This window comes from Panulirus ornatus, chromosome 64 (assembly GCF_036320965.1).
Source record: "Panulirus ornatus isolate Po-2019 chromosome 64, ASM3632096v1, whole genome shotgun sequence".
Taxonomy (NCBI): Eukaryota; Metazoa; Arthropoda; class Malacostraca; order Decapoda; family Palinuridae; genus Panulirus; species Panulirus ornatus.
The window spans coordinates 11,343,654-11,369,512 of record NC_092287.1 but is presented as its reverse complement, the minus strand read 5'-3'; the positions used below and the strand labels follow the sequence as shown (position 1 = coordinate 11,369,512).

Sequence of the window (25,859 nt, the reverse complement as noted above, 5' to 3'; positions counted from 1 at the left end):
GGTGACTGTATTGTTGACTGGTTGGTAAGATTATTTAATGTATGTATGACTCATGGTGAGGTGCCTGAGGATTGGCGGAATGCGTGCATAGTGCCATTGTACAAAGGCAAAGGGGATAAGAGTGAGTGCTCAAATTACAGAGGTATAAGTTTGTTGAGTATTCCTGGTAAATTATATGGGAGGGTATTGATTGAGAGGGTGAAGGTATGTACAGAGCATCAGATTGGGGAAGAGCAGTGTGGTTTCAGAAGTGGTAGAGGATGTATGGATCAGGTGTTTGCTTTGAAGAATGTATGTGAGAAATACTTAGAAAAGCAAATGGATTTGTATGTAGCATTTATGGATCTGGAGAAGGCATATGATAGAGTTGATAGAGATGCTCTGTGGAAGGTATTAAGAATATATGGTGTGGGAGGCAAGTTGTTAGAAGCAGTGAAAAGTTTTTATCGAGGATGTAAGGCGTGTGTACGTGTAGGAAGAGAGGAAAGTGATTGGTTCTCAGTGAATGTAGGTTTGCGGTAGGGGTGTGTGATGTCTCCATGGTTGTTTAATTTGTTTATGGATGGGGTTGTTAGGGAGGTAAATGCAAGAGTCTTGGAAAGAGGGGCAAGTATGAAGTCTGTTGGGGATGAGAGAGCTTGGGAAGTGAGTCAGTTGTTGTTCGCTGATGATACAGCGCTGGTGGCGGATTCATGTGAGAAACTGCAGAAGCTGGTGACTGAGTTTGGTAAAGTGTGTGGAAGAAGAAAGTTAAGAGTAAATGTGAATAAGAGCAAGGTTATTAGGTACAGTAGGGTTGAGGGTCAAGTCAATTGGGAGGTGAGTTTGAATGGAGAAAAACTGGAGGAAGTGAAGTGTTTTAGATATCTGGGAGTGGATCTGTCAGCGGATGGAACCATGGAAGCGGAAGTGGATCATAGGGTGGGGGAGGGGGCGAAAATTTGGGGAGCCTTGAAAAATGTGTGGAAGTCGAGAACATTATCCCGGAAAGCAAAAATGGGTATGTTTGAAGGAATAGTAGTTCCAACAATGTTGTATGGTTGCGAGGCGTGGGCTATGGATAGAGTTGTGCGCAGGAGGATGGATGTGCTGGAAATGAGATGTTTGAGGACAATGTGTGGTGTGAGGTGGTTTGATCGAGTAAGTAACGTAAGGGTAAGAGAGATGTGTGGAATAAAAAGAGCGTGGTTGAGAGAGCAGAAGAGGGTGTTTTGAAATGGTTTGGGCACATGGAGAGAATGAGTGAGGAAAGATTGACCAAGAGGATATATGTGTCGGAGGTGGAGGGAACGAGGAGAAGAGGGAGACCAAATTGGAGGTGGAAAGATGGAGTGAAAAGGATTTTGTGTGATCGGGGCCTGAACATGCAGGAGGGTGAAAGGAGGGCAAGGAATAGAGTGAATTGGAGCGATGTGGTATACAGGGGTTGACGTGCTGTCAGTGGATTGAATCAAGGCATGCGAAGCGTCCGGGGTAAACCATGGAAAGCTGTGTAGGTATGTATATTTGCGTGTGTGGACGTGTGTATGTACATGTGTATGGGGGGGGTTGGGCCATTTCTTTCGTCTGTTTCCTTGCGCTACCTCGCAAACGCGGGAGACAGCGACAAAGTTTAAAAAATATATATATATATATATATATATATATATATATATATATATATATATATATATATATATATATATATGTGTGTGTGTGTGTGTGTGTATATGAGAGGATGTCGCTACCTCGCTGACGCGGGAAACGGCGATCAAGTATAATATATATATATATATATATATATATATATATATATATATATATATATATATATATATATATATATATATATATATATATATATATATTCATAATCTATATTATGTTTTCTGGTCATACTTTCCCTACTTGCAAAATTTTTAGATTTTTTTTTTTTCCTCTCCTGCCACTTTTCCTGTTTAATTAGAGGCTTTACGTCGATGAAGACTTTTGTCTGTGTCTGGATCCTTTGAAAAAAAATTAATGCTGAAACTAAAAAGGTTTAACGTTGTACAAACTTTACTCCGGAAAATAGAAAATGTTACTACGTCAGTTTTATAATTATCTATCACTTTAAACAGCAGGAGTCAGGTGTACCAAGGATCAGGTGTGCCAGGAGTCAGGTGTGCTAAGTGTCAGGTGTGCCAAGAGTTAGGTGTGTTAAGTGTCAGGTGTGGCAAGAGTCAGGTGTGCCAAGGGTTAGGTGTGCCAAGTGTCATGTGTGCCAGGTGTTAGGTGTGTCAAGTGTAAGGTTTTTGCCAGGAGCCAGGTGTGCCAAGTATCAGGTGTGCCAGGAGTCAGGTGTGCCGAGTAATATCCATGTCATTACAGATGAAGGTAACAGCGATGCACCACGTCTAATGCTTCCGAAAGTGGATTCTCTCTTGTTTATATTCCTCCGTGGCCTGTTTTATGGCCCTATATTCACTGTTCAATATAATCTTTTTATTTCCTTCTCATTGTTGTGTGTTAGGTGAATAACCATCTCTGTGTGCATGGATCGGGTTCACAGATGTCTGTATGAACTTTTATCCCAGGCTTTTGGTGCGAAATGATATTACATTACAATGTAACACAAAGGAATAGAAGCAGAAACAGAATGGTGAGTCCTTCTGGGGCTGTTTATGATGGCTGATGGAATGGGAAACAGAGCTTCGTGTCCGATAAACAAGATAGCGAAGATGTGACCAAAAATGAACGCCTGTAGTTTTCACGTCCACGGAAGCGTTGGTATAAACGCCAGTCAGCTTTTAAACGTATCTCTGTCGTTGCTTTAAACTCCTTATATTAGTTGATCATTACATATATTAAGAACCAAAATCTTTTTCACTCCATCATTTTACCTCCGGTTTTGTCTCCCGCTTCTCCTTGTTCCCTCCATCTCTGACACATATATCCTCTTTGTCAGTCTTTCCTCACTTATTCTCTCCATGTGACCAAACCATTTCAACACACCCCCTTCTACTCTCTCAACCGCACTCTTATTATTACCACACATCTCTTTCATTACTTACTCGATCAAACCACTTAACACCACATATTGTCCTCAAACATTTCATTTCCAACACATCCACATTTTTCCGTACAACCCTATCTATAGCCCATGCCTCTATTCCTTCAGACTTAACCATTTTTGCTCTCCGAGACAATGTTCTCGCCTTCTACACATTCTTCAACGCCTCCAGAACCTTCGCCCCCTACCCCACCTTGTGACTCACTTCCGCTTCCATGGTTCCATCCGTTGCTAAATCCACTCCCAGAGTAACTTGTCCCTCAACCCTACTGAACCTAATAACCTTGCTCCTATACACATTTACTCTCAACTTTCTTCTTTCACACACTTTACCAAACTCAGTCACCAACCTCTGCAGTTTCTCACCCGAATAAGCCACCAGCGCTGTATCATCAGAGAACAACATTTGACTCATTTCTCCAGCTCTCTCATCCACAACAGACTGCATACTTGCCCATCTCTCCAAAACTCTTGTATTCACTTCCCTAACCACCCCATCCATAAGCTAATTAAATATGTATATATATATATATATATATATATATCCACCCACATACACATGTGTATACATACACGTCCACACCCGCACATATACATACCTATACATCTCAACGCATACATATATTCACACACAGACATATACACATGTACATAATTCATACTGTCTGCCCTTATTCATTCCTGTCGCCACCCCGCCACACATGAAATGACAACCTCCTCCCCCCGCATGTGCGCGAGGTAGCAATAGGAAAAGACATCAAAGGCCACATTCGTTCACTCTCAGTCTCTAGCTGTCATGTATAATGCACCAAAACCACAGCTCCCTTTCCACATCCAGGCCCCACAAAACTTTCCATTGTTTACCCCAGACGCTTCACATGCCCTGATTCAATCCATTGACAGCACGTCGACCCCGGTATACCACATCGTTCCAATTCAGTCTTTTCCTTGCACGCCTTTCACCCTCCTGCATGTTCAGGCCCCGATCACTCAAAATCTTTTTCACTACATCTTTCCACCTCCAATTTGGTCCCCCACTTCTCCTCGTTCTCTCCACCTCTGACACATATATCGTATTTGTCAATCTTTTTCCTCACTCATTTTCTCCATGTGACCAAACTATTTCAAAACACCCTCTTCTACTCTCTCAACCACATTCTTTTTATTACCACACATCCCTCTTATCCTTTTATTACTTACTTGATCAAACCACCTCACACCACATATTGTCTTCAAACATCTCCTTTCCAACACATCCACCCTCCTGCGCACAACTCTATCCATAACCAACGCCTCGCAACCATACAACATTGTTGGAACCACTATTCCTTCAAACATACCCATTTTTGCTTGCCGAGATAATGTTCTCAACTTCCAAACATATATATATATATATATATATATATATATATATATATATATATATATATATATATATATTTTTTTTTTTTTTTTTTTTTTTTGCCGCTGTCTCCCGCGTTTGCGAGGTAGCGCAAGGAAACAGACGAAAGAAATGGCCCAACCCACCCCCATGCACATGTATATACATACGTCCACACACGCAAATATACATACCTACACAACTTTCCATGGTTTACCCCAGACGCTTCACATGCCTTGATTCAATCCACTGACAGCACGTCAACCCCGGTATACCACATCGCTCCAATTCACTCTATTCCTTGCCCTCCTTTCACCCTCCTGCATGTTCAGGCCCCGATCACACAAAATCTTTTTCACTCCATCTTTCCACCTTCAATTTGGTCTCCCTCTTCTCCTCGTTCCCTCCGCCTCCGACACATATATTCTCTTGGTCAATCTTTCCTCACTCATTCTCTCCATGTGCCCGAACCATTTCAAAACACCCTCTTGTGCTCTCTCAACCAGGCTCTTTTTATTTCCACACATCTTTCTTACCCTTACGTTACTTACTCGATCAAACCACCTCACACCACACATTGTCCTCAAACATCTCATTTCCAGCACATCCATCCTCCTCTGCACAACTCTATCCATAGCCCACGCCTCGTAACCATACAACATTGTTGGAACCACTATTCCTTCAGACATACCCATTTTTGCTTTCCGAGATAATGTTCTCGACTTCCACACATTCTTCAAGGCTCCCAGAATTTTCGCCCCCTCCCCCACCCTATGATCCACTTCCGCTCCCATGGTTCCATCCGCAGCCAGATCCACTCCCAGATATCTAAAACACTTCACTTCCTCTAGTTTTTCTCCATTCAAACTCACCTCCCAATTGACTTGACCCTCAACCCTACTGTACCTAATAACCTTGCTCTTATTCACATTTACTCTTAACTTTCTTCTTTCACACACTTTACCAAACTCAATGTGGTTTCAGAAGTGGTAGAGGATGTGTGGATCAGGTGTTTGCTTTGAAGATTGTATGTGAGAAATACTTAGAAAAGCAAATGGATTTGTATGTAGCATTTATGGATCTGGAGAAGGCATATGATAGAGTTGATAGAGATGCTCTGTGGAAGGTATTAAGAATATATGGTGTGGGAGGCAAGTTGTTAGAAGCAGTGAAAAGTTTTTATCGAGGATGTAAGGCATGTGTACGTGTAGGAAGAGAGGAAAGTGATTGGTTCTCAGTGAATGTAGGTTTGCGGCAGGGGTGTGTGATGTCTCCATGGTTGTTTAATTTGTTTATGGATGGGGTTGTTAGGGAGGTGAATGCAAGAGTTTTGGAAAGAGGGGCAAGTATGAAGTCTGTTGGGGATGAGAGAGCTTGGGAAGTGAGTCAGTTGTTGTTCGCTGATGATACAGCGCTGGTGGCTGATTCATGTGTGATATATATATATATATATATATATATATATATATATATATATATATATATATATATATGTATATATGTATATATATATATATATATATATATATATATATATATATATATATATATATATATATATATGCAGAAATCATAACAAATCCGTGACTTCATAGATGCAGAAACGCCATTAGGAAAAAGAAAGACAAACGAGAATCCTGGGCGCTCTCGTGTATTACCTCATCTTCAGAGGACTAGTTAAGAGAATGAACAAGTGTGGTCAATTTTGAATGAAGTCAAACATCTCGCTTTTTAAGTCAAGACACCTGAGTTGGCTGCTGCAGCAGTACTGACAAAACCTTGTCATTACTCAGAAATATAACATTTAAAAAATGGTTCAGTCTGAACCGCATTTAAAAGTCTATTTTTGCAGGGTAAGGACGCTGTGGGAAATAGAACCCTTTGTCACCGTTTTCTGTCGACGCTTGCCGGGCTCCCCAAGCTGATAGTTTATTATCTCATCTATATTATAATCTATTCGTAACTGTTCGTGACTCCAGGGACCCGAGTGCCTGACATGTTGTCTTTTGTTATCTTCCGTGATAAATTTTTCCTTATGAAGGCAGACGGGAAGAGGACGCAGCTGGAACAGATGATTAAACTTGGAGATAACGTACCGACCCTCTCGCGTTAGTGTTTCCTACAATGTCTGTGTGGAATAAGCCATTTATCATCATTTATAACTCTTTTCAGCATGATATTGTTATCATGCTGAGGCATGAGAGTACGAGCCTGGAGCACGATAGTGTTCTCAGCCTCTAACACGACAGTATGACCCATGAGTACGATGGTTTTATCAGTCTTAAGCACGACAGTTTAACTCTTGAACACGATAATGTTATCAGTACGATAGTGCGGCCCCTGAGCACGACTGGACGACCCTAAAGCATGATGGTATCAGCCTTAAGCACAACAGTACGACCCTTGGACACGATTGCACCAACCGTTAGCACGAAAGTACGATCATTGAGCACGAAAGTACGACCCTTAAGCAAAGACAGTACGATCCCACTGTATGATAACTTCAGTTGATTCTTAATGATCAGGTTAAAAGCCAGTTCATCTTTATCCATGGGTCGTACCGTCATGCTCTACGATCTTATCACCGTGCTCAAGGGTCGTACCGAGCTGCCCTAATTATTAATGCTACGGAATCTGATTACCTGAGAGATTGCATGCAATACGTGAACTGTGTGTTGTAATGTAATCCACAGGAATATTGCGTCAACCAGGGGTGGGTGTAGCCTCAGCCAGGGGTGTAGCCTCAGCCAGTGATGTAGCCTCAGCCAGGGGTGGGTGTTGCCTCAGCCAGGGGTGGGTGTAGCCTCAGCCAGGGGTGGGTGTTGCCTCAGCCAGGGGTGGGTGTTGCCTCAGCAGGGATGGGTGTAGCCTCAGCCAGGGGTGGGTGTTGCCTCAGCCAGGGGTGGGTGTTGCCTCAGCCAGGGGTGGGTGTTGCCTCAGCCAAGGGTATAGTCACAGCCAGGGGTGGTTGTTACCTCTGCCAGGGGTGGGTGTAGCTTCAGCCAGGGGTGGATGTAGCCTCAGCCAAGGGTGTAGCCTCAGCCAGGGGTGGGTGTAGCCTCAGCCAGGGGTGGGTGTAGCCTCAGCCAGGGGTGGGTGTAGCCTCAGCCAGGGGTGGTTGTTGCCTCAGCCAGGGGTAGGTGTAGCCTCAGCCAGGGGTAGGTGTAGCCTCAGCCAGGGGTGGGTGTTGCCTCAGCAAGGGGTAGGTGTAGCCTCAGCCAGGGGTGGGTGTTGCCTCAGCCAGGGGTGGGTGTAGCCTCAGCCAGGGGTGGGTGTAGCCTCAGCCAGGGGTGGGTGTAGCCTCAGCCAGGGGTGGGTGTAGCCTCAGCCAGGGGTGGGTGTAGCCTCAGCCAGGGGTGGGTGTAGCCTCAGCCAGGGGTGGGTGTAGCCTCAGCCAGGGGTGGGTGTAGCCTCAGCCAGGGGTGGGTGTAGCCTCAGCCAGGGGTGGGTGTAGCCTCAGCCAGGGGTAGGTGTAGCCTCAGCCAGGGGTGGGTGTAGCCTCAGCCAGGGGTGGGTGTAGCCTCAGCCAGGGGTGTGTGTAGCCAGACAGTAACATGGTTATTCTCATTGTTCCAGACTCCCAGATGGCCGTCAACGTGGTCATCCCGCTGCTCATCCCGCTGGAGGAGAACCTTCACAACAGTGAGTACCTGACGATGACGCCCCTCCTCTTCTTCTTCCACTTGTGATGATGGCCCCTCCTCCACCGTAGCCTCTGTACCCCCTCATCATCCCCCTGTGATGAATGTTCTCCTCCACCCATGTCTCAGACACTGTGCTCAGCCACCGTTGTCCTCCTTTACTCCCTAACAGTGCCTTCTATTCGTGCTTACCTCCCTTATCCCATACAGTGAATTCCACTAGTGTTTTCCTTATCTTTTAAGATAAGGCCTCCTTATACCCGTTCCCCTTTACTTCACCATTGTTCTCATCTCTTCACAACTTTTATGAAGTGTTGTACCTCAGCCACTGTCACCCATTAGAAAATAGGTCGCTGACATGATGTATTGTACCCCAGCCTTTATCACCCATTAGAAAATAGGTTGCTGACATGAAGTGTTGTACCCCAGCCTTTATCATTAGAAAATATGTCTCTGACATGACTTTTTGTATCTCAGCCACTGTCAGACTCTGGCCTCCCATTAGAAAACAGGTCCCTGGTATGGCGTGTTCTATTTCAGCCACTCTGTCTGACCAACAGAAAATAGGGTCTCCACCCTTTTGTAAAAGTGATATTAAACAAGCCTTGATTGACTCAAGTCAAAGTACTCGTGTTAGAGTTACAGAGAGGTACCACTGATTATCATAATACTATCCTGATAAGAAATTTTTACTGTGTCTAAGAATTTATGTGGTAAGTCGAATGTCTGACATGTTATATGGTGTCAAGTCTTTTTATACATGGTGTATCCTTATTGTGTGAATATTTTTGTATGTTATTTTGTTTCGCGAGTGGTATTAGATTATGCTTCAGAATTGCAGTAAGTGTTATAATGTTATTATCACGATGGTTATGAAGATAGTATTCATGCATTGATGCCACCAAAGGTGAGAGGTGTACAAAAGTTTCAATATAAAGATTGTGGAATGTTTCTCGTAGACAAAAGTGTTTATCTTCTTATGTGTAAGTGGTACTGGTGTGTGTGTATATATATATATATATATATATATATATATATATATATATATATATATATATATATATATATATATATATATATATATATATATTACACATACCACTAACACATAAGAAGATAAACACTTTTGTACAGAGTTGTTTAGCACAGATTATATTGTGGTGGGTGAACAGTCTGGCTTCGTATGTGGACATGAGCTTCATGTATCATTTTGATGGGCAAGGATGAGACGTTCGTTTGACAGGAGGAATTACTTTACGAGCTTGATCTTGAGCATCACGTGCCTCAGTGGAACAGATGTTAGCCTTTGCTGATTCCTAATACACCGACCCGAGGTTTGATCGCCAGAGCGTTGCAGATGGCGAGCAGCGCACTTACTGCTCACCCCTCTCCTTTGTCTCGTTTGATACATGAGGGAAAAAGAATCGAACTGGGGTAAAATTCTTCATTTACGACAGTCCCAACCAGCCAGCCGACAGCTTGTGTACCTGGGCTGAACATATCCTAAGGAACATTCATTGATCAGGGGACATGACCCTTTGCCGACAGGTTCACGTCCAGCGTATAGAGGATCGTACTCTCCTCCATCTACCTTAAAAAAAAAACGAAAGATTGGAGAAGTTCCCCGTGTCTCAGGGATCCTTGTGATTCTTGATACGGAACAGAGAGAAGAGGGGATTGCCAAGTGCTGATATATACGTCTCGAACATTTGAGAGTCAGTCGCCTTAGTTTATAGTAGTTTTACCCTGAGATTGGAATGAGATGTAGGTTTCCCTTACCAACACGGATCTTCTTCGTCAGGAAAACATCACGTTCTGTTAATCTCAGTGCGATACGACCTTTCTCTTTCACGTGCTCGGAGCCCAAGTTTCATACCTGGGCTGAGAGTATGTGATATCCCTCCTCCTGTTCATTTCCAGGGCTGTGATATGCACGTCGTAAGTTCTACATGAATGTATGGTGTCGAAAGGGTGTCATTGCCTATTGTATTGTCATCATCAGATGAATAACTTGTTGAATATCTTATACATCTTTTGCTAGAGATTTATCAATTGATCAGAAAACTGAACGGCTTTTTTTGAGGTTGAGCTAAATTCAGAATGGGTTTAGCAGGAAGAAATATACCAGAACAATGAGAAACATTTTTCTGTGTATCTGATAACAACAAGTCCGGTTCTTCTGGCAAGAAGTGCGTTGTTCCATGGCCGAGCGTTAGTGTTGGTAGCGTCGTGTATGTGTGCCAACGAGGCAATAGCTTATGATCTCGCCCGACCCACCGTTACTGATAGCAACGTCTCCTATGACGTATACCAGTGAGGTGGTCGTCTCGCCCGGCCAACCATAACTTCTGGTAACGTCACATATAACTTCTTACGTCAACTGAGGTGGTTGTCCCTTTCCCCCCGTAGCTATTAATGCTGGTAAGGTCATTCATGGTGTGGTATACATCAACGAGGCGCTGGTTCCTTTAGCCCCCCCCCCCCCCCCCCCCCCCCCCACACACACACACACACACACACACACACACACACACATGCATCCACAGAGAACTGAGCCAAGATTGACCCCGAACGTTACTCCCTGATTGAGCTTCTGACTTTCCTATGAAAAATATCCCTCTGACATGTAGTCCTGCAAGGTATTTCTTTCTACCTATATCCCATCCGGCGTGTTGCCGGAGGCAATGAAGGATGTGGTAACAGTCCTTTTCTTCGCTACCTTTTTTTTATTTTTTCCTACTGCTTTTAAGAGGATTGCTTCTCTTTCCCAGTGGTGCTAAGGTAAGATCATCTCGTCTGGATCTGGGGCCTGCCTGTGTCGTCTGTGTATCTCTGCAACTGTACTCATATTAGTCAGGATTCACCATACCTTCCAATAACACTCTCAAAAGCTCCCTCTGTCATGAGCAAAGAACGTCAGGGAGAGAGAGAGAGAGAGAGAGAGAGAGAGAGAGAGAGAGAGAGAGAGAGAGAGAGAGAGAGAGAGAAATAACTAATATGACAATCAGACAAGCAGTAGGACACAGACCTGAGCGTTAGCTTCTGTCTAGATAAAGAAGAAATGAGAGAGGAAAAGCACTTTGACCTCCATCACAAAGCTTAGAGTCTTCATCAAGTCTGGTGTTGTGTAATGTTGTTGATGTGTCATCAACATTACAGAGAACTGAATCAATTAAAAACCTCGCCATCTGATTTCATGTCTGTGTTTACTCCTGTAAATGTTAGTGTGTGTGTTTGTGCGCTGTATATTGAAACTCTTCTCCTATACTTTCTCAACGGTGACTCCTCGTTCCACTTGTAAAGAATTTTTTTTTTCTTTGAGACCACAGGGAAAAGGTGTGACAAGACGAAGCTCAGTTTTTTAGTACATTTGTAAGCGCGTTGGCTCTTGACTTCACACACACACACACACACACACACACACACACACACACACACACACACACACACACACATACATACGTACATACACACACACATACATACACACACACACACACACACACACACACACACACACACACACACACACACACACACACACATACATACATTTACACACACACACACACACACACACACACACACACACACACACAGGTCATGTAATGGTTAACCTTACCGACCGTGAGTTAACATGGGCTCGCTCGGAGTCGAGCCGCCATGGGTTCGAGTCCTGGGCGCGGTAAACAGCCCATACCCAACCCAGATATACATCCTTCCCTTGGAACTCCACGATGAATGAGTCTCTGGCGTATGTGAATGTGGGTGTGAATGTTCGTGTGTACATGTGTGTGTGATTACTGAGCACTGTACAGGAAGGGATTTTTACACTTTTACATCTTATACACTTTACATCATTTGGACATTTTCTACAGTCATTTTCTACAATTCATACTTCTGTATGCTCTCTGCATTAATCACTTCCTCTGGCAGTATACTCCATCTGCTCAGTTTTACACTATGAAAAGACTTCTTTATAAGTTCCTTGATCCATTTCATGTTAAGTCTTCTGGTTATTCTATCAAATCATGATTCGAAGAACTGTTCACTCTCAACATTAGCAACCTGGATTAAACTTTAAGATCGTTGTCGAGTCACCCCTAACTCTTCTCTCTTCTATGGTGGATGATTATAGGGCCTTTACCCTCTCCCTAACTCTTCTCTCTTCCATGGTGGATGATTATAGGGCCTTTACCCTCTCGCTGTAATTCAGCTCTCTTGACTATGGTACTTTCTTTGTTGCTCTCCTTTAGACCTTCTCTATTAGCTTCATGCGTTTCTTCAAGTGCGGTGACCGAACCTGGGAAGCATATTCTAAGTTTGGCCTTCAGCAGGAAATGAATAGCTTGCTGAATATCACCATATCTACAGAAATTCAATTCTAATATAATACAAGAGACAGTTTGTCTCCTTTACTGCTATCCTTATGTGGGACTTTGGCGCAGGTCACGGACGAGGTCAACTCCCAAGACTCTCTCACATGCAGCTGGGTTCCTACAGCGTGTTCCCTGCTGGATGATATTCATACTGAGGTCGTCTCTCTCCGCGTCCAGGTAGTTTAGGTTCCCTTGTAAGTTGATGCAATCCTCCAGTGTGTGTGTGTGTGTGTGTGTGTGTGTGTGTGTGTGTGTGTGTGTGTGTATGTGTGTTGTGTGTGTGTGTGTGTATGTGTGTGTGTGTGTGTGTGTGTGTGTGTGTGTGTGTGTGTGTGTGTGTGTGTGTGTATGTGTGTGTGTATGTGTGTGTGTGTGTGTGTGTGTGTGTGTGTGTGTGTGTGTGTGTGTGTGTGTGTATGTGTGTGTGTGTGTGTGTGTGTGTGTGTTTGTGTGTGTGTGTGTGTGTGTGTGTGTGTTCATACACACATGCACAGCAGTGAAGACATGGGACTTATATACATGGTTAAGAGACGGGCCAACACGAGTGTAAAAACAAAAAAAAAACATACCTACGTTACACACAAATGTTAATCACGGTCACAAGTAAGAACAAGAGAGAGAGAGAGAGAGAGAGAGAGAGAGAGAGAGAGAGAGAGAGAGAGAGAGAGAGAGAGAGAGAGAAGAGAGAGAGAGAGAGAAAGGCAGTCGTATTCCTAACATCACAATGTTTCGCTTACTTCGTCTTTTTTTTTTTTTGAACAGTTGAGCAAACTAGACACAAAAAACTCAGACGGGCCACCAAAGTACAATCATTCTCAGCATCTGTGTACGTCAAAAAAAAATAATACCTTTATATCACCGAAGCTTACGACCCGACCCCAAAAAACAGAGCCTCGAACCCTCTGAAACTTCAGGGGGAGATATATACCGAGTTTAACGACTTGCGTTCTTCCTGAAGGGGAAGAGAACTCTGCAATATTACGTGACTCTGCAGACAACCAGATGTTTTATGAAATAACTTGAGAACTGTGGTATGACTCCGACACGTGTTGCTTGGTCTCTGCATGATTCACTGGCACCATCTCCCGCTGTGTGCTTGTGTTGCTGGGTGAGTGTGGCTATCTGCGTCCATCCTCTGCTGTGTATTTGTGTTGTTAGGTTAGTATGTTGCTATCTGCGTCCATCCTCTGCTGTGTATTTGTGTTGTTAGGTTAGTATGTTGCTATCTGCGTCCATCCTCTGCTGTGTATTTGTGTTGCTGGGCGAGTATTGCTATCTGCGTCCATCCTCTGCTGTGTATTTGTGTTGCTGGGTTAGTATGTTGCTTTCTACGTCCATCCTCTGCTGTGTATTTGTGTTGCTGGGTTAGTATGTTGCTTTCTGCGTCCATCATCTGCTGTGTATTTGTGTTGCTAGGTCAGTATGGCTTTCTACGTCCATCCTCTGCTGTGTATTTGTGTTGTTAGGTTAGTATGTTGCTATCTGCGTCCATCCTCTGCTGTATATTTGTGTTGCTGGGCGAGTATTGCTATCTGCGTCCATCCTCTGCTGTATATTTGTGTTGCTGGGTTAGTATGTTGCTTTCTGCGCCCATCCTCTACTGTGTTGCTAGTCTGTATAACTTGCCAGGACCATCTGGTGCTGTGTACCTGTGTTGCTTGTTCTGAATGACTTATAAAAGCCATCTAATACTACTGTTTAATTTCTCACTACCTGTTATGAGTAACTCACTCGGAGTGAGTTACTTATCATCATCAAAATATCACTTCTCCCTAATATGATATTCTCTGACCTATCATTTACGCAGTTAACTACTCGCTGGTAATCAGAATTCTTTCACCATGAGTTTAATGATGTTAGATTGGTTGGTCGGTTCGTTACGTAGGCTTTTAAGGCTTACCATTCGTCAGAGTCATAACTGCCGCCAAGGTCAAGTTATAACCACTATCCTAAAAATCATTAACACCTGCTTTCATGTGTTAATGTAACTCTGAGTCCACGATACACACTCGCTGTGTATGTGGCCCATAAACTGGTTGGCAGATGAGAGGAAAGTATTAATGGACAGGAGGTGATGAAGAGGGAAGAAGGCTTTGTTAACGGAAGAGGCACTTAGTGGGGTGGAAATAGTGAGGGATGGGAAGTTACGAGGGTGGAAGGGAAGGATTAGCTGATGGGGAGGAGTTATGTGGACCAGAGGAGTGATCAGCTGTTGTGGAATAGATTAGACGGAAGGGAAGGATACTTTGTATTAACGAACTGATGGTGGGATGGATGTACTAAATGATTGGGATTGTTGAAGACGAGGTCCAGGAAGAGGAGGGGGGAAAGTACTAATGAAGGTAAAGTGATGGGAAGGGCGAGGGGAGGATTATCGAAGTGCAAAGTGTGAGGGAAGCATTACTGGGGCATTGGTGGGGAGGAGAGAGAGAGAGAGAGAGAGAGAGAGAGAGAGAGAGAGAGAGAGAGAGAGAGAGAGAGAGAGAGATTTGCAGCACGTGAAGAGAACAAATAATAGAACATCTGGCTATTGTATACTACAGAAATATAGAGGGAAGCAAACAGCAACAAAACAATGGGTCTTTTCGAGTCTGTTTTTTGTGATAGCAAAAGAGATAAGATGTTAGTGTTGTGAGGGAAGAATAACATCCAGATGGCTTGAGGAGAAATTCATGTACACATTATGTGTAACGAAGGAGGCTGGTATATTGTCATTAGCCGACCAGAAGCAAAGTGTCTGTATAGTCTTTTCAAACTGTAGCAGTGATGTTGCATTCATCCACTCTACCTGGTAAAACATTTCCTTTGTTAAGACTCTTAGAGCATTTGCCTGTGAGTTTCTATCCATTCGTTCGAATTAAATCAGTCAAATCTAGCATTCAGTTAATTGCTTAAATGGAAATCATGAACGCCTTATATAATTCTGAATGCCTTTATCATATCACAGCACATGGTTCCATCCCACTTATTTTAGAGTTTCTTTTGCTATTTATTGCGTAAACGTTCCAGGTTGATGTATGTTTTGATGTTTGAGTGTTTATATATCTTCACGAGATTATGTGCCGCTTGACCGTAAGAGTGTCTTAAATTCCTAATCTGTATAGACGAAGAGAAGGTTTTAGTACAGCAGACTGTTCTTCCCCACCCATCAGTCCCTGTGGTCAACTAACTGCCAGAAAATAACTATCAAGGAGCGCCATATAAAGTGATGAGGGAAACATAATGACATCGGATTCCATAGGAAAGTGTGAATGGGTAATCAAGGGAAGAAGCACATTCTTCCAAACGGAAAACAAAATTGAAAAAAACGAGCATATCATATTGTCCTCTTTGAATTGACTTTGATACTGATATCTGGTATCATTTAACCATTCGTCCAGTTGTGACTTAGATATACTTAATTGTCTTCGCGTTGACGTCTAGTGGCAGTGCACTCCAGTGTTCTGTACCTTGACAGCTAAACTTGTGGACTATGTCGTTTCTTGTCATAAAAAAACTCTCATGAGTTCTGCCGTTGACATCATCTAGTCTTCTGGAAACTTCTGTTTTATCTCCCTGGAGTTTGCTTTATTTTTTCAGAGAGAGAAAATAATTACCTCATAATGTTTGTATACGAGGTACGGATTAGCTTGGAAGCTCTTTGTATTCGTTCTAGTTGGAGAGGTATGGTGGGAAGTGTGGGGAGAGACAATCTCAAATGGTTAGTGGCAGGGAGGTAGGGAGAGGGACTTAAAGCGGAAGGGTAACTGGTGAAGGGGGAGGTAGAAGTATTATCAGAGTCGAACTGGTGGGTAGGGAGAGGAAAGGACTATATCGGAGAAGGTAGAAGGATCAGTTGTCGGAGGGAGTGATAGGGAAAGTGAGAAAGGGGAAAATGCTTTTCGAGGTTGAGTGGTGGGGAGGGTGAAAGAAGAATGATGGAAGGGGGAGGGAGAATGAAATACTATCGACAAGGGAGTATGCTGGGAGGGAGAGGGATACTATACATCCTCAGGACTGACTATTTGTACAAAATGCTCATATATCCTCGACCAGAGTGATGATGATTAATGACAGGGACTATATTTTTCAAAGTACTCCCTAATGATGAGGCTGGAGGTGCGAGAGTCAGCGAGGGAGCTGAAACGCCGAGATGATGAGGTGTTTAATGAGGGATTGTCTGCGGCGAGTTTTGCTTAAGACCTCCACCCAATCAACTGAGGAAATCACGGCATCATTATGTGCATAAAAACACAGGAATTTGAATGCAAACTCAAGGATAGAGGAATGTGTTTGTGTTGCAGAGAAAGGTGTTACTGTGACGAATTGAAACAAAGCACTGCAGGGGGGTTGGTGTTCGTGTGTTCCAGCGCTGGAAACAAGTGAATGTGACTGACGAAGGGGAGGGAAGTGCGGTTGTTAAAGTATGCTGGAGGAGATGTGTGGCCTCAGTGTGGGGCCCGTTCACCATGAGCAATGGAACGAAAAACACCGATGGACTGTAAAGGCTATATAAGGCATCGGATATATATATATATATATATATATATATATATATATATATATATATATATATATATATATATATATATATATATAAACCAGACAGTTTCACAATGGCTTGATCTTTGAGGAAACTAAGTGCTCCATTGTCCTTTGCAGTCCACGACTGATTTAGCAATAACCCTGTCAATCAGAGATACGAGTTGGTATGTCGCTCTTAATGTAGCTGGATGTATTTTCTGTGGGAGAACCAGACGAACATGTGACGGAGACTGAATTATAACTGTTTTTCTGTCTTGATTCAACTTCTGCTCACAGTTACTCTCCAGCTTATGACCATATGAATTTTATTTGGTCATGTATCCAGTGCTGGTGATGGATATCTCACAACACTTTCTTGTGTGGAAATTATGAATGAAAGTTAACATTACTCATTGACAGATCTACCACCGCAGCTCAGGGAAGGTGGGTCTAATTTGAGGTGGGACTGGGGGAGTTAATACGTACCTGAGCCCAGAACCACCCTGTTAAGTCAATAACAGCCCTGGAGGTGGTTTGCCATCTACAGTATATGAGACCATTCGATGTGCGAAATCATATTTCCTTAAAGAATTTTAATCGTCAGTCATTTCTTACATGGGCCTATTTGTCTTCCCTTTTTATATCAAGTACGAGGGAGTTGTCAGTATTAGACATTTCAGTTCCTTTCACTGGACCGAGGCTCGTGTCGTCGTGAGCTGGATCCTCCACTCGGCCGTAATGGAGGACATGATGTCGGAGTGGTAACACTGGCGAGACTGATGTCCTTCGCGTGCCACACTGTACTGCCCAGCTTAGCTGCGCTGCGCTGTACTGCCCTGCTTAGCTGCGCTGCGCTGTACTGCCCTGCTTAGCTGCACTCTGCTGTACTGCCCTGCTTAGCTGCACTCTGCTGTACTGCCCTGCTTAGCTGCACTCTGCTATGCTGCCAAGCTTAGCTGCGCTGCACTGTATTATGCTGCTTAGCTTTGCTACACTCGTGCTCCATCATTCTCCCCAGTTTTGCAGCACTGTACCATACTGTGCTGCATAGCTGTACCATACTGTGCTGCATAGCTGTACTGCACTATGCTATGCTATGCTGCCCATCTCTGCTGTACTGTAACATGCTGTGACCATCTTTGTCACACTGTATCGTGTTGTGCCTTACTGTACTGGGCTTTCCTACAATGTACTGTGTTATACCATACTGTACTTAACATTTCTCTGTTGTATCCTGCTGTACTACAGTGTACTACACTGTACCATACTTTGCTACACTGTACCGTACTGTACCTCACTGTACCGGACTTAGCAACTTGCAGGCTCTTTCTGATGGGAACAAAGAGAACGTGAGGAAAGACTCGGCGGACATCCATCTTACCCACAGCAACAACTTCGGAGAGGTAGCGATTGGTGGCGTTAAGTTATAGCCGGGCATTAGTCTGCCTCCGTCAGGTGTAGACATGCCGGACGGCACCGACCATCGCGTTCATAGCTCCAGGCCTGACGGAGGAAGAAACAGCAGACCTCCGGGACACCTCCGTCTGCCCATCTACCTCTAGATCCAAGGGAGAGGAAGGGGACACCCAGACCTGCTGGATAAACCCATCTACTTCCAGATCCAGAAGAGGGAAAGGGGACGTCCAGACCTAACCTGATGGAGTAGTCCATCTATCTCCAGATCCAGAGAAGGGAAAGGGGACCATGTCCAGACCTGCTGGATAAACCCGTCTACTTCCAGATCCAGAAGAGAGGAAGGAGACTTCCATACCTGCTGAAGAAGTCCATCCAACACCATAACTGAGGGAGGACGCTGTCCACTTCCATTACCAGAGTTAAGGGATAGCGTCCAGCTCTATAACCGGTGGGGAGTGAGGGAGGGGGAAGAAGGGTCTGTTCACCTCCATAACCACGGTGTGTAACCAGCGATCTCTCCCCAGCCTCCATTCCCCGCCGTCCGGCCAGTGACTTAGTGCCTTGTGACGTAAAGGTATTGACGAGGTGTTGAGATTTATAGCGCATGCGTGAGCGCACACACACACACACACACACACACACACACACACACACACACACACACACACACACACACATGAGGCTGAAGAAGTGTGCAGATACGCTTGGCAAGCTCCCTGAAATACTGATCAAGATATTGATGGAGGAAGTATGAAGTGCCGAGAGCGGAGGAGGTCATATGTCGTACCAATCTTTAAGAAAGGAGATCGGGAAGTTGCGTGTGCTTTCCTACAGACGAGTGTCTTTGGCAAGTGACGTCTGCAAAATATTGGAACAAATAATCAAACAGCAAATGTGCGACTACTTGCACAGGAGAAAATTATTTAGCTGAGACAAAGCGGATTCAGGTTACAAACCTACTGTAATACTACGAGAGAGTGAGCTCTGCTCTATCTACAAGAAAATATTTGGTGGAATGTGTGTTACTCGTGTGTCAGAAAACATTTAGCATTCTGCAATACAGAAGGCTCGTCAGGAAGTCGGATCTCAACCCACAAATGAGGGGAAGACTCATCTGATAGACAAATATTATATTTGTAGGAAGGAGAAAAGGACGCATGTCAGAGGAGCACTTTGGAAATGTATTTAGGTCACCACTGGCTTACCATCGGGTTCTATGCAGGGACCAATGCTCTTCGTGATCAGTGTGACTGACTTACCAGAAGGATTGGACATGAACCAGAATGTGTCTGAGGATCAATGCCAAGGGAAGTAAAATATGAGGAAGATTACATCGGACTTTAAAGGGACTAAGGCAAACTTCTAACCTGGCCAGATATGTGGCTGGTGAAATTCAAACCGATTAATTATGAGATAGTTTGGAGTGGACACGTTGAAAGAAACCCACAGTACGAATATCAGTGGAAAATGATAGCTAGGTTCATGTCAATTCAGGACATTTCATGTTATTCTGAAGTTTTCGACTTTCGACTGAATATCTGAATTCATAATTTTTATTGGTTCTGAGTTAAACTGTTTTTTCATGATTAGGTTACCGACTTTGGGAGTTCTATAACAGACGATTGGGTTTAAACGATATTCTCTGTTGTTGTAGAGTACATGTATAAATCTATCTTATTATATATCTATCTATCTATCTATATAAATATATATATATATATATATATATATATATATATATATATATATATATATATATATATATATATATGTATATATATATATATATATATATATATATATATATATATATATATATATATATATATGAGAGTTGAGGTGAGAGAGTATCATTACATATTAGGGAGGATTAAAAGATCTTTTGGAAGGAGATATATAAAATGCGTAAGACAAGAGAACAAATGGGAACTTCGGTGAAGGGGGCAAATAAGGAGGAAATAACAAGTAGTAGTGAAGTGAGAAGTAGAAGGAGCGAATATTCTGAAAGTTTGTTGGATGTTTTTTTGTTGATAGAGTGGCAGATATAGGATGTTTTAGTTGAGGTGGTGTGCGAAGTGATAGGGTCACGGAGAATAGTTTGGTGAACGGAGAAGAGGAAGATGAAAGCCGGCAAGGCGGCGGGTTTGGATACTATTGCAGTGGAATTTATAAAAAAAAAGGGGTGAATATGTAGTGGATTGGTTGGTAAGGATATCAAAGTATGTATGGATCATGGTGAAGTGCCTGAGGATTGGCGGAATGCATGCATAGTGCCACTGTACAAAGGCAAAGGGGATAAAGGTGAGTGTCCAAACTACAGAGGCATAAATTTGTTGAGTATTTTTGGGAAATGGGAGGGTATTGATTGAGAGGGTAAAGGCATGTACAGAGCATCAGATTGGGGAAGAGCAGTGTGATTTCAGAGGTTGTAGAGGATGTGTGGATCAGGAGTTTGCTTTGAAGAATGTATGTGAGAAATATTTGGAAAAACCGATGGATTTGTATGTAGCATTTATGGATCTGAAGAAGACATATGATAGGGTGGATAGAGATACTTTGTGGAAGGTTTTAAGAGTATATGGTGTGCGAGATAAGTTGCTAGAAGCAGTGAAAAGTTTTTTATCAAGGATGTAAGGCATGTATACGAGTAGGAAGAGAGGAAACTGATTGGTTCCCAGTGAATGTCGGTTTGCGGCAGGGGTGCGTGATGTCACCATGGTTGTTTAATTTGTTTATGGATTGGGTGGTTAGGGAGGTGAATGCAAGAGTTTTGGAAAGAGGGGCAAGTATGCAGTCTGTTGTGGATGAGAGGGCTGGGGAAGTGAGTCAGTTGTTGTTCGCTGATGATACAACGCTGGTGGCTGATTCGGGTAAGAAACTGCAGAAGTTGGTGACTGAGTCTGGTAAAGTGTGTGAAAGAAAAAAGCTGAGAGTAAATGTGAATAAGAGCAAGGTTATTAGGTTAGGTAGGGTTGAGGGACAAGTTAAATGGGAGGTAAGTTTAAATGGAGAAAAACTGGAGGAAGTAAAGTGTTTTAGATATCTGGGAGTGGATCTGGCAGCGGATGGAACCATGGAGACGGACGTGAGTTACAGGGTGAGGGAGGGAGTGAAAGCTCTGGGAGCGTTCAAGAATGTGTGGAAAGCGAGAACAATATCTCCGAAAGGAAAAACGGGTATGTTTGACGGAATAGTAATTCCAACAATGCTACATGGTTTCGAGGTCTGCGCTATAGATAGGGTTCTGCGGAGGACTGTGGATGTTTTGGAAATGAAATGTTTCAGGACAATATGTGGTGTGATGTGGTTTGATCGAGTAAGCAATGAAAGGGTAAAAGAGATGTGTGGAAATTAAGTTTGTGGTTGAGAGACCAGAATAGGGTGTGTTGAAATGGCTTGGTCACATCGAGAAAATGCGTGAGGAAAGATTGACAAAGAGGATATGTGTGTCTATATGTGTCAGAGGTAGAGGGAAGAAGGAGAAGCGGGCGACTAAATTGGAAGTAGAAGGATGGAGTGAAAAGTATTTTGAGCAATAGGGGCCTGAACATACAGGAGAGTGAAAGACGTGCAAGGAATAGAGTGAATTGGAACGATGTGGTATCCCGGGGTCGACGTGCTCTCAGTGGATTGAACCAGAGCATGTGAAGCATCTGGGTAAACCATGGAAAGTTTTGTGGGGCCTGGATGTGGTAAAGGAGCTGTAGTTTCGGTACATTACACCTAACAGCTAGAGACTGAGTGTGAACGAATGTGGCCTTTGTTGTCTTTCCCGAGCGATACCTCGCGCGCACGCGCGGGGGAGGGGATGAGGGAGGGGATGCTATTAAATGTGTGGGGAGATGGCGACGAGAATGGATGAAAGCATCAAGTATGAATATGTACATGTGTATACATGTATATGTCTGTGTATGTATATGGATGTGCACGTTGAAATGTATAGGTATGTATATGTGGGTGTGTAGGTGTCTATGTATATACATTTGTATGTGGGTGGGTTGGGCCTTTTTTTTTCTGTTTCCTTGCATTATATCGATAGCGCGGGAGACGGAAATTAAGTATGATAATATAATAATCTATATATGTATATATATATATATATATATATATATATGTATATATATATATATATATATATATATATATATATATATATATATATATATATATATATATATATATACATATATATATATAAATATATATATATATATATATATATATATTTTTTTTTTCTTTTTTGCTTTGTCGATGTCTCCCGCGTTTGCGAGGTAGCGCAAGGAAACAGACGAAAGAAATGGCCCAACCCACCCCCATACACATGTATATACATACGTCCACACACGCAAATATACATACCTACACAGCTTTCCATGGTTTACCCCAGACGCTTCACATGCCCTGATTCAATCCACTGACAGCACATCAACCCCGGTATACCACATCGATCCAATTCACTCTATTCCTTGCCCTCCTTTCACCCTCCTGCATGTTCAGGCCCCGATCACACAAAATCTTTTTCACTCCATCTTTCCACCTCCAATTTGGTCTCCCACTTCTCCTCGTTCCCTCCACCTCCGACACATATATCCTCTTGGTCAATCTTTCCTCACTCATTCGCTCCATGTGCCCAAACCATTTCAAAACACCCTCTTCTGCTCTCTCAACCACGCTCTTTTTATTTCCACACACCTCTCTTACCCTTACGTTACTTACTCGATCAAACCACCTCACACCACACATTGTCCTCAAACATCTCATTTCCAGCACATCCATCCTCCTGCGCACCACTCTATCCATAGCCCACGCCTCGCAACCATACAACATTGTTGGAACCACTATTCCTTCAAACATACCCATTTTTGCTTTCCGAGATAATGTTCTCGACTTCCACACATTCTTCAAGGCTCCCAGAATTTTCGCCCCCTCCCCCACCCTATGATCCACTTCCGCTTCCATGGTTCCATCCGCTGCCAGATCCACTCCCAGATATCTAAAACACTTTACTTCCTCCAGTTTTTCTCCATTCAAACTTCCCTTCCAATTGACTTGACCCTCAACCCTACTGTACCTAATAACCTTGCTCTTATTCACATTTACTCTTAACTTTCTTCTTTCACACACTTTACCAAACTCAGTCACCAGCTTCTGCAGTTTCTCACACGAATCACCCGCCAGCGCTGTATCATCAGCGAACAACAACTGACTCACTTCCCAAGCTCTCTCATCCCCAACAGACTTCATACTTGCTTGACCTCTTTCCAAAACTCTTGCATTCACCTCCCTAACAACCCCATCCATAAACAAATTAAACAACCATGGAGACATCACACACCCCTGCCGCAAACCTACATTCACTGAGAACCAATCACTTTCCTCTCTTCCTACACGTACACATGCCTTACATCCTCGATAAAAACTTTTCACTGCTTCTAACAACTTTCCTCCCACACCATATATTCTTAATACCTTCCACAGAGCATCTCTATCAACTCTATCATATGCCTTCTCCAGATCCATAAATGCTACATACAAATCCATTTGCTTTTCTAAGTATTTCTCACATACATTCTTCAAAGCAAACACCTGATCCACACATCCTCTACCACTTCTGAAACCACACTGCTCTTCCCCAATCTGATGCTTTGTACATGCCTTCACCCTCTCAATCAATACCCTCCCATATAATTTACCAGGAATACTCAACAAACTTATACCTCTGTAATTTGAGCACTCACTCTTATCCCCGTTGCCTTTGTACAATGGCACTATGCACGCATTCCGCCAATCCTCAGGCACCTCACCATGAGTCATACATACATTAAGTAACCTTACCAACCAGTCAATAATACAGTCACCCCCTTTTTTAATAATTTCCACTGCAATACCATCCAAACCTGCTGCCTTGCCGGCTTTCATCTTCCGCAAAGCTTTTACTACCTCTTCTCTGTTTACCAAATCATTTTCCCTAACCCTCTCACTTTGCACACCACCTCGACCAAAACACCCTATATCTGCCACTCTATCATCAAACACATTCAACAAACCTTCATAATACTCACTCCATCTCCTTCTCACATCACTACTACTTGTTATCACCTCCCCATTTGCGCCCTTCACTGAAGTTCCCATTTGCTCCCTTGTCTTACGCTCTTTATTTACCTCCTTCCAGAACATCTTTTTATTCTCCCTAAAATTTAATGATACTCTCTCACCCCAACTCTCATTTGCCCTCTTTTTCACCTCTTGCACCTTTCTCTTGACCTCCTGTCTCTTTCTTTTATACATCTCCCACTCAATTGCATTTTTTCCCTGCAAAAATCGTCCAAATGCCTCTCTCTTCTCTTTCACTAATAATCTTACTTCTTCATCCCACCACTCACTACCCTTTCTAATCAACCCACCTCCCACTCTTCTCATGCCACAAGCATCTTTTGCGCAATCCATCACTGATTCCCTAAATACATCCCATTCCTCCCCACTCCCCTTACTTCCATTGTTCTCACCTTTTTCCATTTTGTACTCAGTCTCTCCTGGTACTTCCTCACACAAGTCTCCTTCCCAAGCTCACTTACTCTCACCATATATATATATATATATATATATATATATATATATATATATATATATATATATTATCTATTATTTATTTCATTTTACTTTGTCGCTGTCTCCCGCGTTAGCGAGGTAGCGCAAGGAAACAGACAAAAGAATGGCCAAACCCACCCACATACTCATGTATATACATACACGTCCACACACGCAAATACACATGCATATACATCTCAGCGTATACATATATATACGCACACAGACATATACATATATACACTTGTACATATTTCATACTGTCTGCCCTTATTCATTCCCATAGCCACCCCGCCACACATGAAATATCAACCCCCTCCCCCCTCACGTCTGCGAGGTAGCGCTAGGAAAAGACAACAAAGGACCCATTCGTTCACACTCAGTCTCTAGCTGTCATGTATAATGCACCGAAACCACAGTTCCTTTTCCACATCCAGGCCCCACAGAACTTTCCATAGTTTACCCCAGACGCTTCACATGCCCTGGTTCAATCCATTGACAGCATGTCGACCCTAGGATACCACATCGTTCCAATTCACTTTGTTCCTTGCACACTTTTCACCCTCCTTCATTTTTAGGCCCCGATCACTCAAAATCTTATTCACTCCATCTTTCCACCTCCAATTTGGTCTCCCACTTCTCGTTCCCTCCATCTCTGACATATATATCCTCTTGGTCAATCTTTCCTCACTCATTCTCTCCATGTGACAAAACCATTTCAAAACACCCTCTTCTGCTCTCTCATCCACACTTTTTATTCCCACACATCTCTCTTACCCAATTATTACCTACTCGATCAAACCACCTCACACCACATATTGTCCTCAAACATCTCATTTCCAGCACATCCACCCTCCTCCGCACAACTCTATCTATAGCCCACGCCTCGCGACCATATAACATTGTTGGAACCACTATTC

The 25,859-nt window shown here is 43.2% G+C and overlaps 1 protein-coding gene across 1 annotated transcript in view; it reads left to right on the top strand.

Moving 5' to 3' along the window:
* Positions 1-25,859, top strand: part of LOC139746242 (uncharacterized) — a 754,529-nt gene that overhangs the window by 217,984 nt on the left and 510,686 nt on the right. The window contains exon 4 of the mRNA XM_071657248.1: positions 7,989-8,054. Coding sequence (XP_071513349.1) covers positions 7,997-8,054 — 58 coding nt within the window. The 5' untranslated portion in view covers positions 7,989-7,996. The remainder of the gene's footprint in view (positions 1-7,988; positions 8,055-25,859) is intronic.